We start from the raw sequence: 16,873 nt of genomic DNA, 5'->3' as shown, positions 1-16,873 counted from the left end.
TGTTCAAATTATGAACCCAAATGATGAGTGCTACACGTGTGGCACGAAGCACTCCGGCCCTGCCCTTTTTTATAGCTAAAGTTGCCATCCAAAAAGAAAACGAAACTTGTCATCTGGGCCCTGCCCTTTTTTATAGCTAAAGTTGCCATCCAAAAAGAAAAAGAAACTTGTCATCTGAAAAAAGAGTTGTGTACCATTCTTGACAACTAAAATTGCCATCCTCACGTCACTAAATTTGCCATAAAAAATGTTTGGAGTTGCCCGTGTGTTCGTGCCATACTTGTGGCACTTATCAAGGTCCATTATGAAATGGCCAAGTATGATTTTTTTGAATGATTACAAATATGATATTGTTTCTTTTACAATTTGGGGATAGGAAACACTCCAAATCAACTGAAATTCAGAAGCCATGTTTGGGTACGATGCGTTTGGCAGTTTGCATGAGGCCCAACCAGGCCCGCACGGTGCAAAAGTCGGGCATCTGGTAAGCTGGGCTGCACGCATTTCTCGGCCCGCATGTTTTTCGTGAGCCACGTGTGGCTCTCGCCTGCATGCATTGGGAAGCGTGGGAGACGACTCGACGTCTCATAAATACTCCTTTCTCTTCAATCACCGCCCATTCGCATTCACGCGACACCCCCTCTCTCCCTTCTTTCCTCTCTCTCACCGCCGCTTCGTGCTTTCCGGTGGCCGACCTCTAGCCGCACGTCACCCCCATCCTCGTTGGCAACGACGCCATCGAAGACCGGTGGGTGGTGACCTCAACAGGCCCGGCATTGACATGATGTCGGCAATCCGGGCGTCGCCCCCATCTACACCAGGCCGCAGTCACCAGCCACTGACCCACCGCGTGATGTCGTGCCAGCCAATACGGCTCCGACTACGGAGGTAATCATTTGGGGTGTGTCGGCGCAAGGAAGCAAGTCGACTGTGGCGACGACGACGGCGGGAAGCCCATTGGTCGTGCTTGTTAGGATGCGTAATCTGGCCACTGATGCAATGCAGACTACCAAACGATGTGAACAACATAGTTTTAGTCTGCATTAGCTCAGTCAGGCCCGGTTGAGTCACACATGCAAGGGGCCGGAAAAAGGTGCAGGCTACAAAACGCATCAGCAGTGAACTAAGCATGAAAACAATGTCAAAGCTGTTGGGGATCGTTGCAGAAATTAAAAATTTTCTACGCATCACCAAGATCAATCTATGGAGTTTACTAGCAACGAGAGGGGAGTGCATCTTCATACCTTTGAAGATCGCGAGTCGGAAGCGTTGCAAGAACGCGGATGAGGGAGTCGTACTCGTAGCGATTCAGATCGCGGTAGATTCCGATCCTAGCGCCGAACAATGGCACCTCCGCGTTCAACACACGTGCAGCCCGGTGACGTCTCCCGCACCTTGATCCAGCAAGGAGGAGGGAGAGGTTGAGGAAGAGGGCTCCAACAGCAGCACGACGGCGTGGTGGTGATGGAGTGGCAGTTCTCCGGCAGGGCTTCGCCAAGCTCACGCGGAGGAGGAGAGGTGTTGGGGAGGGGAGGGGTTGCGCCTTGGATGTGTTGCTGCAGCCCTCCCTCCACCCCTCTATTTATAGGGAGAAGGGGGCCGGCCCCTCTAGATGAGATCTAGAGGGGGGCGGCGGCCAAGGGGGAGGGGGCTTGCCCCCCAAGCAAGGGGGGCGCCCCCCTTTAGGGTTCGCCCCAACCCTAGGCGCATGGGCCCTAGGGGGGGATGGCGCCCAGCCCACTTAGGGGCTGGTTCCCTTCCACCTACAGCCCATTAGGCCCTCCGGGGCAGGTGGACCCTCCCGGTGGACCCCCGGAACCCCTCCGGTGGTCCCAGTACAATGCCGGTATACCCCCGAATATTTCCGGTGACCGTATGATGACTTCCCATATATAAATCTTCACCTCTGGACCAATCCGGAACTCCTCGTGACGTCCGGGATCTCATCCGGGACTCCGAACAACATTTGGTAATCACATACAAACCTTCCTTATAACCCTAGCGTCATCGAACCTTAAGTGTGTAGACCCTACGGGTTCGGGAATCATGCAGACATGACCGAGACACCTCTCTAGCCAATAACCAACAGCGGGATCTGGATACCCATGTTGGCTCCCGCACGTTCCACGATGATCTCATCGGATGAACCACGATGTCGAGGATTCAAGCAATCCCGTATACAATTCCCTTTGTCAATCGGTACGTTACTTGCCCGAGATTCGATCGTCGGTATCCCAATACCTCGTTCAATCTCGTTTCCGGAAAGTCACTTTACTCGTTCCGTAATGCATGATCCCGTGACTAACTACTTAGTCACATTGAGCTCATTATGATGATGCATTACCGAGTGGGCCTAGAGATACCTCTCCGTCATACGGAGTGACAAATCCTAGTCTCGATCCGTGCCAACCCAACAGACACTTTCGGAGATACCTGTAGTGCACCTTTATAGCCACCCAGTTACGTTGTGACGTTTGGTACACCCAAAGCATTCCTACGGAATCCAGGAGTTGCACGATCTCATGGTCTAAGGAAATGATACTTGACATTAGAAAAGCTTTAGCAAACGAACTACACGATCTAGTGCTATGCTAAGGATTGGGTCTTGTCCATCACATCATTCTCCTAATGATGTGATCCCGTTATCAATGACATCTAATGTCCATGGTCAGGAAAACATAACCATCTATTGATCAACGAGCTAGTCAACTAGAGGCTCACTAGGGACATGTTATGGTCTATGTGTTCACACATGTATTACGATTTCCGGATAACACAATTATAGCATGAACAATAGACAATTATCGTGAACAAGGAAATATAATAATAACCATTTTATTATTGCCTCTAGGGCATATTTCCAACAGTCTCCCACTTGCACTAGAGTCAATAATCTAGTTACATTGTGATGAATCGTACACCCATAGAGTTCTGGTGTTGATCATGTTTCGCCCGTGGAAGAGGTTTAGTCAACGGATCTGCGACATTCAAATCCGTATGCACTTTACAAATATCTATGTCTCCATTTTGAACATTTTCACGAATGGAGTTGAAGCGACGCTTGATGTGCCTGGTCTTCTTGTGAAACCTGGGCTCCTTGGCAAGGGCAATAGCTCCAGTGTTGTCACAGAAGAGAGTCATCGACCCCGATGCATTGGGAATAACTCCTAGGTCGGCAATGAACTCCTTCATCTAGATTGCTTCATGTGCTGCCTCCGAGGGTGCCATGTACTCCGCTTCACATGTAGATCCTGCCACGACGCTTTGCTTGCAACTGCACCAGCTGACTGCCCCACCATTCAAAATATACACGTATCCGATTTGTGACTTAGAGTCATCCAGATCTGTGTCGAAGCTAGCATCGACGTAACCCTTTACGACGAGCTCTTCGTCACCTTCATAAACGAGAAACATATCCTTAGTCCTTTTCAGGTACTTCAGGATGTTCTTGACCGCTGTCCAGTGTTCCATGCCGGGATTACTTTGGTACCTTCCTACCAAACTTAAGGCAAGGTTTACATCAGGTCTAGTACACAGCATGGCATACATAATAGACTCTATGGCCGAGGCATAGGGGATGACACTCATCTTTTCTCTATCTTCTGCCGTGGTCGGGCATTGAGCCGTGCTCAATCTCACACCTTGCAATACAGGCAAGAACCCCTTCTTGGACTGATCCATATTGAACTTCTTAAATATCTTGTCAAGGTATGTGCTTTGTGAAAGACCAATAAGGCGTCTCGATCTATCTCTATAGATCTTGATGCCTAATATATAAGCAGCTTCTCCAAGGTCCTTCATTGAAAAACACTTATTCAAGTAGGCCTTTATGCTTTCCAAGAATTCTATATCATTTCCCATCAATAGTATGTCATCCACATATAATATGAGAAACGCTACAGAGCTCCCACTCACTTTCTTGTAAACACAGGCTTCTCCATAAGTCTGCGTAAACCCAAACGCTTTGATCATCTCATCAAAGCGAATGTTCCAACTCCGAGATGCTTGCACCAGCCCATAGATTGAGCGTTGGAGCTTGCACACCTTGTCAGCATTCTTAGGATCGACAAAACCTTCTGGCTGCATCATATACAATTCTTCCTTAAGGAAACCATTAAGGAATGCCGTTTTGACGTCCATTTGCCATATCTCATAATCATAGAACGCGGCAATTGCTAACATGATTCAGACGGACTTCAGCTTCGCTACGGGTGAGAAAGTCTCATCGTAGTCAACCCCTTGAACTTGTCGATAACCCTTAGCGACAAGCCGAGCCTTATAGATGGTCATATTACCATCCGCGTTTGTCTTCTTCTTAAAGATCCATTTATTTTCTATGGCTCGCCGATCATTGGGCAAGTCAGTCAAAGTCCATACTTCGTTTTCATACATGGATCCTATCTCGGATTTCATGGCTTCAAGCCATTTGTCGGAATCCGGGCCCGCCATCGCTTCTTCATAGTTCGAATGTTCACCGTTGTCTAACAACATGATTTCCAGGACAGGGTTGCCGTACCACTCTGGTGCGGAACGTGTCCTTGTGGACCTATGAAGTTCAGTGGTAACTTGATCATGATCGTCATCATTAACCTCCTCTCTAGTCGGTGCAGGCACCACAGAAACATTTTCTTGTGCTGCGCTACTCTCTGGTTCGAGAAGAGTCATCTCATCAAGTTCCACTTTCCTCCCACTTACTTCTTTCGAGAGAAACTCTTTCTCTAGAAGGGATCCATTCTTGGCAACAAAGATCTTGCCTTCGGATATGAGGTAGAAGGTATACCCAATAGTTTCCTTAGGGTATCCTATGAAGACGCATTTTTCCGACTTGGGTTCGAGCTTTTCAGGTTGAAGTTTCTTGATATAAGCATCGCATCCCCAAACTTTTAGAAACGACAGCTTAGGTTTCTTCCCAAACCATAATACATACGGTGTCGTCTCAACGAATTTCGACGGAGCCCTATTTAAAGTGAATGCGGCAGTCTCTAAAGCATATCCCCAAAATGATAGCGGTAGGTCGGTAAGAGACATCATAGATCGCACCATGTCCAACAGAGTGCGATTACGACGTTCGGACACACCATTACGCTGAGGTGTTCTAGGCGGCGTGAGTTGTGTTGTGAAACAATTCCACATTTCCTTAAGTGCGTGCCAAATTTGTGACTCAAATATTCTCCCCCACGATCTGATCGTAAGAACTTTATTTTCCTGTCACGTTGATTCTCAACCTCACTCTGAAATTCCTTGAACTTTTCAAAGGTCTCAGACTTGTGTTTCATCAAGTAGACATACCCATATCTACTTAAGTCATCAGTGAGGGTGAGAACATAACGATAGCCACCGCGAGCCTCAACGCTCATTGGACTGCACACATCAGTATGTATGATTTCCAATAAGTTGGTTGCTCGCTCCATTGTTCCGGAGAACGGAGTCTTGGTTATTTTGCCCATGAGGCATGGTTCACACGTGTCAAATGATTCATAATCAAGAGACTCCAAAAGTCCATCTGCATGGAGTTTCTTCATGCGTTTGACACCAATGTGACCAAGGTGGCAGTGCCACAAGTATGTGGGACTATCATTATCAACCTTACATTTCTTGGCATTCACACTATGAATATGTGTAACTTCACGTTCGAGATTCATTAAGAATAAACCATTGACCAGCGGGGCATGACCATAAAACATATCTCTCATATAAATAGAACAACCATTATTCTCGGATTTAAATGAGTAGCCATCTCGCATTAAACGAGATCCAGATACAATGTTCATGCTCAAAGCTGGCACTAAATAACAATTATTGAGGTTTAAAACTAATCCCGTAGGTAAATGTAGAGGTAGCGTGCCGACGGCGATCACATTGACCTTGGAACCATTTCCGACGCGCATCGTCACCTCGTCCTTCGCCAGTCTCCGCTTATTCCGCAGCTCCTGTTTTGAGTTACAAATATGAGCAACCGCACCGGTATCAAATACCCAGGAGCTACTACGAGCGCTGGTAAGGTACACATCAATAACATGTATATCACATATACCTTTGGTATTGCCGGCCTTCTTATCCGCTAAGTACTTGGGGCAGTTCCGCTTCCAGTGACCGTTTCCCTTGCAATAAAAGCACTCAGTCTCAGGCTTGGGTCCATTCTTTGTCTTCTTCCCGGCAGCTTGCTTACCGGGCGCGGCAACTCCCTTGCCGTCTTTCTTGAAGTTCTTCTTACCCTTGCCTTTCTTGAACTTAGTGGTTTTATTCACCATCAACACTTGATGTTCCTTTTTGATCTCCACCTCCGCTGATTTCAGCATTGAATATACCTCAGGAATGGTCTTTTCCATCCCCTGCATATTGAAGTTCATCACAAAGCTCTTGTAGCTAGGTGGGAGCGACTGAAGGATTCTGTCAACGACCGCATCATCCAGGAGATTAACTCCCAGCTGAGATAAGCGGTTGTGCAACCCAGACATTTTGAGTATGTGTTCGCTGACGGAACTATTCTCCTCCATCTTACAACTGTAGAACTTGTCGGAGACTTCATATCTCTCGACCCGGGCATGAGCTTGGAAAACCATTTTCAGCTCTTGGAACATCTCATATGCTCCGTGCTGCTCAAAACGCTTTTGGAGCCCCGGTTCTAAGCTGTAAAGCATGCCGCACTGAACCAGGGAGTAATCATCAACACGTGTTTGCCAGGCGTTCATAACGTCTTGGTTTGCTGGGACGGGTGCTTCACCTAGCGGTGCTTCAAGGACATATGCTTTCTTGGCAGCTATGAGGATGATCCTCAAGTTCCGGACCCAGTCCGTATAGTTGCTACCATCGTCTTTCAGCTTGGTTTTCTCTAGGAACGCATTGAAGTTGAGGTTGACATTAGCGTGGGCCATTTGATCTACAAGACATATTAAGTTCATCTAATCAAATTATTAATGAACTCCCACTCAGACAGACATCCCTCTAGTCATCTAAGTGATACATGATCCGAGTCAACTAGGCCGTGTCCGATCATCACGTGAGACGGGCTAGTCATCATCGGTGAACATCTTTATGTTGATCGTATCTTCTATACGACTCATGTTCGACCTTTCGGTCTTCCGTGTTCCGAGGCCATGTCTGTACATGCTAGGCTCGTCAAGTCAACCTAAGTGTATTGCGTGTGTAAATTTGGCTTACACTCGTTGTATGCGAACAATAGGACCTATCACACCCGATCATCACGTGGTGCTTCGGAACAACGGACTTTAGCAACGGTGCACAGTTAGGGGGAACACAGTTCTTGAAATTTTAGTGAGAGATCATCTTATTTAGGCTACCGTCGTTCTAAGCAAATAAGATGTAAAACATGATAAACATCACATGCAATCAAATAGTGACATGATATGGCCAATATCATTTTTTTGCTCCTTTTGATCTCCATCTTCGGGGCGCCATGATCATCATCGTCACCGGCATGACACCATGATCTCCATCATCGTGTCTTCATGAAGTTGTCTCGCCAACTATTACTTCTACTAACGGTTAGCAATAAAGTAAAGTAATTACATGACGTTTCAGTTGACACGCAGGTCATAAATAAATTAAGACAACTCCTATGGCTCCTGCCGGTTGCCATACTCATCGACATGCAAGTCGTGATTCCTATTACAAGAACATGATCAATCTCATACATCACATATATCATTCATCACATTCTTCTGGCCATATCACATCACATGACACATGCTGCAAAAACAAGTTAGACGTCCTCTAATTGTTGTTGCAAATTTTTACGTGGCTGTTATAGGTTTCTAGCAAGAACGTTTCTTACCTACGCCAAAACCACAACGTGATATGCCAATTTCTATTTACCCTTCATAAGGACCCTTTTCATCGAATCCGATCCGACTAAAGTGGGAGAGACAGACACCCGCTAGCCACCTTATGCAACTAGTGCATGTCAGTCGGTGGAACCTGTCTCACGTAAGCGTACGTGTAAGGTCGGTCCGGGCCGCTTCATCCCACGATGCCGCCGAATCAAGATAAGACTAGTAACGACAAGTAAATTGACAAAATCGACGCCCACAACAACTTGTGTTCTACTCGTGCATAGAAACTACGCATAGACCTAGCTCATGATGCCACTGTTGGGGATCGTTGCAGAAATTAAAAATTTTCTACGCATCACCAAGATCAATCTATGGAGTTTACTAGCAACGAGAGGGGAGTGCATCTTCATACCTTTGAAGATCGCGAGTCGGAAGCGTTGCAAGAACGCGGATGAGGGAGTCGTACTCGTAGCGATTCAGATCGCGGTAGATTCCGATCCTAGCGCCGAACAACGGCACCTCCGCGTTCAACACACGTGCAGCCCGGTGACGTCTCCCGCACCTTGATCCAGCGAGGTGGAGGGAGAGGTTGAGGAAGAGGGCTCCAACAGCAGCACGACGACGTGGTGGTGATGGAGTGGTAGTTCTCCGGCAGGGCTTCGCCAAGCTCACGCGGAGGAGGAGAGGTGTTGGGGAGGGGAGGGGTTGCGCCTTGGATGTGTTGCTGCAGCCCTCCCTCCACCCCTCTATTTATAGGGAGAAGGGGGCCGACCCCTCTAGATGAGATCTAGAGGGGGGCGGCGGCCAAGGGGGAGGGGGCTTGCCCCCCAAGCAAGGGGGGCGCCTCCCTTTAGGGTTCCCCCCAACCCTAGGCGCATGGGCCCTAGGGGGGATGGCGCCCAGCCCACTTAGGGGCTGGTTCCCTTCCACCTACAGCCCATTAGGCCCTCCGGGGCAGGTGGACCCTCCCGGTGGACCCCCGGAACCCCTCCGGTGGTCCCGGTACAATACCGGTATACCCCCGAATATTTCCAGTGACCGTATGATGACTTCCCATATATAAATCTTCACCTCCGGACCAATCCGGAACTCCTCGTGACGTCCGGGATCTCATCCGGGACTCCGAACAACATTCGGTAATCACATACAAACCTTCCTTATAACCCTAGCGTCATCGAACCTTAAGTGTGTAGACCCTACGGGTTCGGGAATCATGCAGACATGACCGAGACACCTCTCTAGCCAATAACCAACAGCGGGATCTGGATACCCATGTTGGCTCCCGCACGTTCCACGATGATCTCATCGGATGAACCACGATGTCGAGGATTCAAGCAATCCCGTATACAATTCCCTTTGTCAATCGGTACGTTACTTGCCCGAGATTCGATCGTCGGTATCCCAATACCTCGTTCAATCTCGTTTCCGGAAAGTCACTTTACTCGTTTCGTAATGCATGATCCCGTGACTAACTACTTAGTCACATTGAGCTCATTATGATGATGCATTACCGAGTGGGCCCAGAGATACCTCTCCGTCATACGGAGTGACAAATCCCAGTCTCGATCCGTGCCAACCCAACAGACACTTTCGGAGATACCTGTAGTGCACCTTTATAGCCACCCAGTTACGTTGTGACGTTTGGTACACCCAAAGCATTCCTACGGAATCCAGGAGTTGCACGATCTCATGGTCTAAGGAAATGATACTTGACATTTAGAAAAGCTTTAGCAAACGAACTACACGATCTAGTGCTATGCTAAGGATTGGGTCTTGTCCATCACATCATTCTCCTAATGATGTGATCCCGTTATCAATGACATCTAATGTCCATGGTCAGGAAAACATAACCATCTATTGATCAACGAGCTAGTCAACTAGAGGCTCACTAGGGACATGTTATGGTCTATGTGTTCACACATGTATTATGATTTTCGAATAACACAATTATAGCATGAACAATAGACAATTATCGTGAACAAGGAAATATAATAATAACCATTTTATTATTGCCTCTAGGACATATTTCCAACAAAAGCTGCATCGACCAAATATCTGCAAGAAAGAATACAACACGCAGTGTTCCAATTGCTATTTTAGAAATTTTGAGTATGTGACTATCTATATGGCTTGTAGGTCATCTCTTTCCTGAAATTATGTGTTTCTAATTTTGGCTTGAAAGTGGGTGAACCACCGCCACCACTTATCTATTATAAACCTTTATTTTTTTAGCGCAGCTTGCTAATTAGAATGCTCATATAGTCATATGGCCTAACTTACCTATTCAGCGGAAGACTAAGACTAGTCTCAAGTATCTAATAGCACATAATCCTAGTTTCCAAATGCCCAAGTATGAATTTAGATATATTGTCCTTTCTGTATGCACTTTTTTTTGAATGATTATGTATGTACCCATTTCAAAATATGGCATTGTTTCTTTCTTTTACAGTCGAGGATACGATATACTCTCCATATCAACTGAAATTCAGAAGTCATGATCGCATAGTGGACAAATCATGAAAGCAATAATATCAAAGCTGCATCGACCAAATATATTTGCATGAATGAATACAACACGCAGTGTTCCAATTGCTATTTTTGAAATTTGAGTATGTGACTATCTATACTCTTTCTTCAAATCAACATTTGTTCATTCTTGACTGTATGCAGAAGTATATTCCCCCATTATTCGCAGCCAGGCACAAGCCTCACAACTTTGAACCATTGAGCCAACGGCTGTAGAAAGCCAATGCTTCCTGTGGTTTGTATTCAGGAACGGTGTGTCCAGCGCCCTGTGAAAAAACAAACGAAAAGGTACGGAATTTTTTTTTAAGTTAATGATGTGCTCATACATTTTTTTTTACTAACTGTGATGACCATGTATGAAAAAAATGTATGCTTACCTTAATAGTAGCAAAAGTGAGACCATGCTCATAGCCTTCGGTGTACCTAAGGAGTTCAACAAACAGGCATTGTGAGTTACATGTTGCTTCTTCATTTCCATGGTGTTTTCGCAACATATATTCTTAGCTTGAACCGTGCCAAAGTAACATTGCAAGCGTTTTAAATTTTGTTTTTAGTGTTAACCCTCGTGAAAGTAATTGTGAGTTCATGTCAAGGATACTTCAACTTGGACATTAATAAAATTCAGCAATAATAGTTCAGTACCCGGAAACTTGGTCGTTTGTGAACCATGGTCGCCATGAGTCAACAACTCCATACCCCATAGATTTTGTCCATGCTTCACTCCCGGTGTATGGCACACACATATCATGGTCACCACTGAAACAAGTGCAAAATAGTCATTAATAAAAGCAGAGAATGTGACAATCCATGAATAATATGGCATCCGATTTGCTTCTCTCTGTCTAGGATAATGCAAATGAATCATTAAGGAAATATATTCACTATAAGATAGTGAACAACTCAAATATCTTCAGAAGAGTTAGGATGCCAAATTTTGCTCAATACAGAGATTAGACAACAGCCACACAGATAAGATAAGAATATCATTCTACAGGTTCATGGTGTACCTGAATATGATGGCACGATAACCCTGGCTTGTGAGGTTCTTGTGATAACTGATCATACTGCCAGCATCATGGTTGAAATCAATTTTATCCGTGCATAAGAGCCATGGCCCAATTGAGCTTACCTAGTATGAGCATGAAAAACTAGAGTTAGAAAAATGGAAGTGTCTTCAGTTCCATCTAATGCTGACTAATGATCATACTGATTGCGCATGGATTGCAGATCTGACGCCATCATTGTCCAGCCATGCCGTTGCCACTTCATCGCTCTGTACATTAAGCAAACTAAATGTTATCATATACTGGGAAATGAGCATGTTATGTATCTCTTGCAGACAGCAAATTTCCTCTGAACTATGTTTAATTCACAAGCGCAAGAATTTTAAATGTGTAGTATCTTTCTCTGAATTATGCTTTAAGCTTACCATGCATGGAACACCACTTGCAACTTCCTGCCATAATGGAACGCGTCCGGCTTTTACAGGAGCTCTCAGAGGCCAAGCACGCCCGAGCATTCTCGTTCTTACCGGAAAGGGCTTGTTAGTTGTACCAAGATCTTTGAAACTTGTAGGCAATTTGCTATTCTGTGGGTTCGCTTCTTTGATGCTTCTGCCGTGGTAGCATGGCTCAAGAATGTCATAAATGTTCAGTTCGCTGATTAACTGTGAATAAGAAAATAGTCAGCGCATCATCATGAGAGAAGAGCTTGCAGTTTTCACTCTGAAAAGGTGACACGCGTTTTTACCGAGTCGATTTTCACTAACGCGCTTTCACATGTACCATCACTGGCATTCCAGTAATTTCCATCACACGTCGTAAAAGCTTGCTGCATTGTGAGTAGACATGGTTATTTAAAAGAAATGTTTTGAAGCAAATACCAGTAGGATACTGGAAACTAATCTGACTCGAATTAACACTGTCTGTCTGAATTACCTACCTGGTATATTTCTTCTGATATTAGACCCATTCCATGTGCAAATGGCACAAGAGCATTACCATCAAAAACAGTGTCGCAGACGCCATTCCCCACCATGTAGCCCTATCATAATAGTACAGGTCAAAACGTCAAACCTGATTTACTTGGCATTTCATAAAGTTTGCGATCGGCAAACCGAGAAAATTCATCTGTACACTAACCTTGAAGTTTATAGTTGGCTTAGCTCCTCCTTGTATCCCTGTGGATAATTAATTACTCAGTAAATAAGAAACCCAAATGATTAGTAACTATACTTATATACTGATGAAGGTGAGTAGAAAACCGGGGCCAGACCTTTGACAACTTCATGCGAAAGAGTAGGGACATAAACCCCGGCATACGACTCCCCAGCTATGTAGAACGGGTTGCTCAGAAACTCAGGGTACAACTGAAACCACTGCATACATACAAGCCACATAACTTGAGCTATATAGCATAACGATAATCTCTTAATAAACCATGCTAACATGAATACACATGCATACCTTCAGAAGGAAAGTATGCGAATCCGCCGCGGTTTTGAGGTCTCCCGTTTCATAATCTGAAACATTGTTTGAGTATGACAGCCCCACACCAGCAGGGGAGTCCAGGTATATCATGGTAGACACCTAAGCCACAATTACTCAAGTTAGATATAACAACAAATAGTTTGTTGGTAATTATATACGCCACTGGGCCAATGGAAGCTAGTATCCAACCTTGGACCAGCTGTAAGGGTTGAGATGAAGCTTTGGCAGGCTTTTAACCGACCCGCCCGATTCGAAGTTGAATGGCCCTGAATGTAGACAAAAATGAATAGTACTGTATGAACTTGACGGTCACTTGTAATTTCAAGTTAATCATTTATTCATGACTTAACAAAAAAATGCGTGGATATATATATATATGAAACGTAGTGAAGAAAAGTAAACCTTAAATGTTTCTACTTAAAGGCAAACCATAAATCTTCAGAAAAGGATCTTGTTGCGGTCAGACATTTCGTCAAGCACAGGGCGTGCTTCGCTCCATTCGGGACTTGTTGTTTGCCCATACCCTACGTGGTATCCCTTTATTGTAGAAGAAGAAGAAGAACAAGAACAAGAAGAAGAAAAGAGTTGTGTCCAGGAGTAGACGCAGCTTCCTCTGCTTCTCTGAAGATACCTATCAGACCAAGTGTGTGTCACTTTCCTCCGGTTTCAGAGAAGCAACGGATGGACGGCCTAGATTGAGCTCAGCAGCTGCAGAGCACTAGCCACGACCGTTGACTCTCTATCAAAGGAGTTTCCGACTAACATGTTCGATTTCGAGTTAGGTTTTGAAAGATATCAATATTTTAAAAAGTATTGGAATCTACCTGATAAAATAATTAAAAAAAGAAGGAAAATGGGATTTAAAAAAATGATTGCCATGCATGAAAATAGCATATTTGAAATCGGCACATTTTTCTGAGGAGTTTTCATATATAATATGTCAGATTTTGAGTTAGTATTGGAAAGAAATGGATATTTTAAAAAGTATTTAAATCTGCCCAATAAAAGAAAATTTACATAAAAATAGGTAGAAAAGTTGGAAGCAATAGCTAGTGGGCTACAGATACAAATATAGATATAAATATAAATTTCATGATGCAGATTTACATGACGTATCGTCAGAAGCAATAGCCCCTTCATTATTATTAGGGGTAGGGATATAGATATAGATATAAATATAGATACATATATAGATACACTCTACATTATTATTAGGGATATAGATACATATACACATCTAAATACAAATACAGATAAAGATGAAGATAATAGATAAAGATAAAGATGAAAGTTACATGTAATTTCAAGTTAATCAATTAATTCATTTATTCATGATTTAACAAGAAACTGCATGGATATATATGTGCAACGTAGTGAAGAAAAGTAGCAATACTTAAACGTTTCTACTTAAAGGTAAACCGTAAACCATAAATCTTCAGAAAAGGATCTTGCTGTCAGACATTTCATCCAGCACTGGGCGTGCTTCACTCTACTCAGGACTTGTCGTTCGCTTACACTCTACGAGGCAGACCTTTATTCTAGAAAAAGAAAAAATAGTTGACCTGTCCAGGACCCAAGCTTCCTCTGCTACTCTGAAGGTATCTATTTGACCAAGTGTGTGTCTATCACTTTCCTCCTAGTTTAGATAAGCAACGGACAAGTTCCAAGCGCGTGGACGGCCTAGATTGAGTTCAGTACCCACAGAGCACTCGCCACGACCGTTGATTCTCTATCAAAGGAGTTTCAAAGTAACCTTTCTAAGGGGTACCCTTTAACTAGTGACTAGCAAACATGCCCGTACGTTGCACCAGAACAAAAATAATTCATCCCTCATACACCCACTCCACGTCACAACAAATCCCTTAAAATCTTTCACGATGCTGAAGGACAAACATAATGATAAGTGGTGTTGCATAAAAACATAAATATGGGGTGATTTTTTAAATGTGCTCAAGATATTTCCAATTTATTAGACAACAAAAATATCTACCCACTCCCTCCGTTCCAAATTACTCGTCGCAGAAATGGATATATCTACAACTAAAATACATCTACATACATCCATACTTGCGACAAGTAATTCGGAACGGAGGGAGTAGTTGCCGCTATCTATGATAAGTTTATAGGTGGCATTGTGCGTAATATGTGACAACTTTAAGGGCAATTTACATGACGTACCGTCAAAAGCAATAGCCTATTTATTAATACGAAATCTGTATCTCTATCTATATTTGTATCTGTATATATCTATATCTGTATCTGTATAAGGGAAATCTGTATCTGTATCTCTATCCGTATTTGTAGTATCTATTTATTATTAGGGTAGAGATATATAGATATAGATGCAGATACAGATATAAATTTCGTTCTAACCCGGTTGTCGCCGCAAAACCACCGTTACGAAAACCGGACTAAAACGACCTAGCCGACGGCCCTCCGTAATTGGAACACACGGTGTTCCAGCTCAAAAAAAGAAAAGAAAAAACGGAGTAAAACGGGTGGTGTGTACGTGAGGCAGATTCCGTTTGTACGCCCTGGCCGCTTTACGCCAAGGCCTTTACTCCATCGACCGTGGAAAAACCAGCGAATCAGACACGGCCGGTCGCCACCACCTCCATCGGCCTCTCAGCGACTTCCCAACAGCTAGCGCCTGGGGTCTACTCCTACCCCTACTGCGAACGGACGGACGTGGCCAGTTTCCCTCCCACCCCACCGGACGCACGGACAACCACGACGAGGAGGAGGAGAAGACGCACCGTGCTCGTAGACGAAGCCGTCGAAGCTGGAGCAGCCGGGCCCGCCGTTGAGCCAGAGCACGACGGGGTCCTTGGCCGGGTCGCGCTCCGACTCCACCGCGTAGTAGAACAGGTTCCGCCCGTGCTTCTCGTCCACCGTCACGTACCCGGCGTAGTGCTTCGACGGCAGCGCGCCGTCGAAGCCCGGCAGCCCCGTCACCTCCGCGCCCTGCGGCGCCGCGCCGCAGCCGGCGGTGAAGACGAGGAGGAGCAGGGCCGCGGCGGCGAAGCCGGAGCGGCGCCCGCCGGCCATCGCACGTGCGAGGCTTCGACGGACGGTGGTACTGTGGGCTGTGGTTGCCAGCGACGAGTCGCGAGTCGCCGGCTGGGCCGTGGTGATTAGTATGTTTGGGCGCGGCGTGCGCGCGGATATATAGGGCGGAATTGACGTCCACGCCACGGGATGGCGGTGACGCACCGGGGACGCGGGAGCGCCGTGACGAGCTCCGCTGATTGGAGGGAGCAGGGGGTGCCTGCATTTGTTGACGGAATTCCTTTCCTGACGATTGGTAAGATAATGGCTTCCTTATTCGACACCGGAGACTATCTTTCCCTATTTTGACACCGGGTCTTAATTCCATTCCACTCTAACGCCACCGTCCTTTTTTTTTTGACAAACGGTGTTAAAAGACACTTCTGCCCTTAGACATGTAGCCAATCCCTCTCTTTCTTTTCTTGCCTCGCATACAAGTGAGACCCACTCGTCATCCCTTTCTTCGACCTACCCGTGCCCCTCACCCGTAGGTAGGTTGAAGAGAACCCTCAAATTCTCATGCTGCTGATGTTAGTTTTGATGAGCATGACCATGGCGTCCGAGCTCTGCCACATGGTGCGGAGAAAGGCGTGACTGCACATAATGTGATCGAGGGGCAGCATGAGAGGTCGAATACGACAGCGGGCCTCTGAGAGCGTGGCACCGACCCCACTTTGCGGCCGCAGCTGCGACCCCACCGAATGACTATGGCCAAGGGAGGCACATCGGTGACGGGGAAGCGAAGCGCCAATCAGGTGTTGGAGGAGTGCGGTGAGGCAGAACCACGCCAGTGAGCGACACTCTTGAAACAGACTTTCACACCGCTTTATAGATAATAAAACACCAACTAGGGTGCCAGCAAGCGGCAACTCAGGGATGTGCTGGAGCTGGGAGGAATTAGTGGCCTCGACACGTGTTTAGTACATAGATAGAGGGGGGAGGAGGTCGGTGGTGTTGTGAGAAAGAGGGTTGTCTGCAAATTCCACCTCAAATTTCCTTTCGTTCGTTCTTGCCCCC

At 45.6% G+C, this 16,873-nt stretch overlaps 1 protein-coding gene across 1 annotated transcript; it reads right to left on the bottom strand.

The window, feature by feature from the left end:
* Positions 1-10,299: 10,299 nt before the first annotated feature.
* LOC123080409 (serine carboxypeptidase 1) lies at positions 10,300-16,111 on the bottom strand. The gene is made up of 13 exons (XM_044503331.1): positions 15,565-16,111; positions 12,998-13,074; positions 12,785-12,907; positions 12,594-12,696; positions 12,461-12,498; positions 12,261-12,362; positions 12,069-12,149; positions 11,749-11,985; positions 11,527-11,592; positions 11,327-11,448; positions 10,962-11,075; positions 10,697-10,742; positions 10,300-10,585 (listed from the first exon to the last, which is right to left on the bottom strand). The coding sequence occupies exons 1-13, from the start codon at positions 15,854-15,856 to the stop codon at positions 10,502-10,504; spliced, it is 1,485 nt and encodes a 494-aa protein (XP_044359266.1). The 5' UTR covers positions 15,857-16,111; the 3' UTR covers positions 10,300-10,501.
* Between the last annotated feature and the right edge of the window lie 762 nt (positions 16,112-16,873).

The sequence above is a fragment of the Triticum aestivum genome, chromosome 3D, assembly GCF_018294505.1.
Source record: "Triticum aestivum cultivar Chinese Spring chromosome 3D, IWGSC CS RefSeq v2.1, whole genome shotgun sequence".
Lineage (NCBI taxonomy): Eukaryota > Viridiplantae > Streptophyta > Magnoliopsida > Poales > Poaceae > Triticum > Triticum aestivum.
This window is presented reverse-complemented; position numbering and strand designations above follow the sequence as displayed.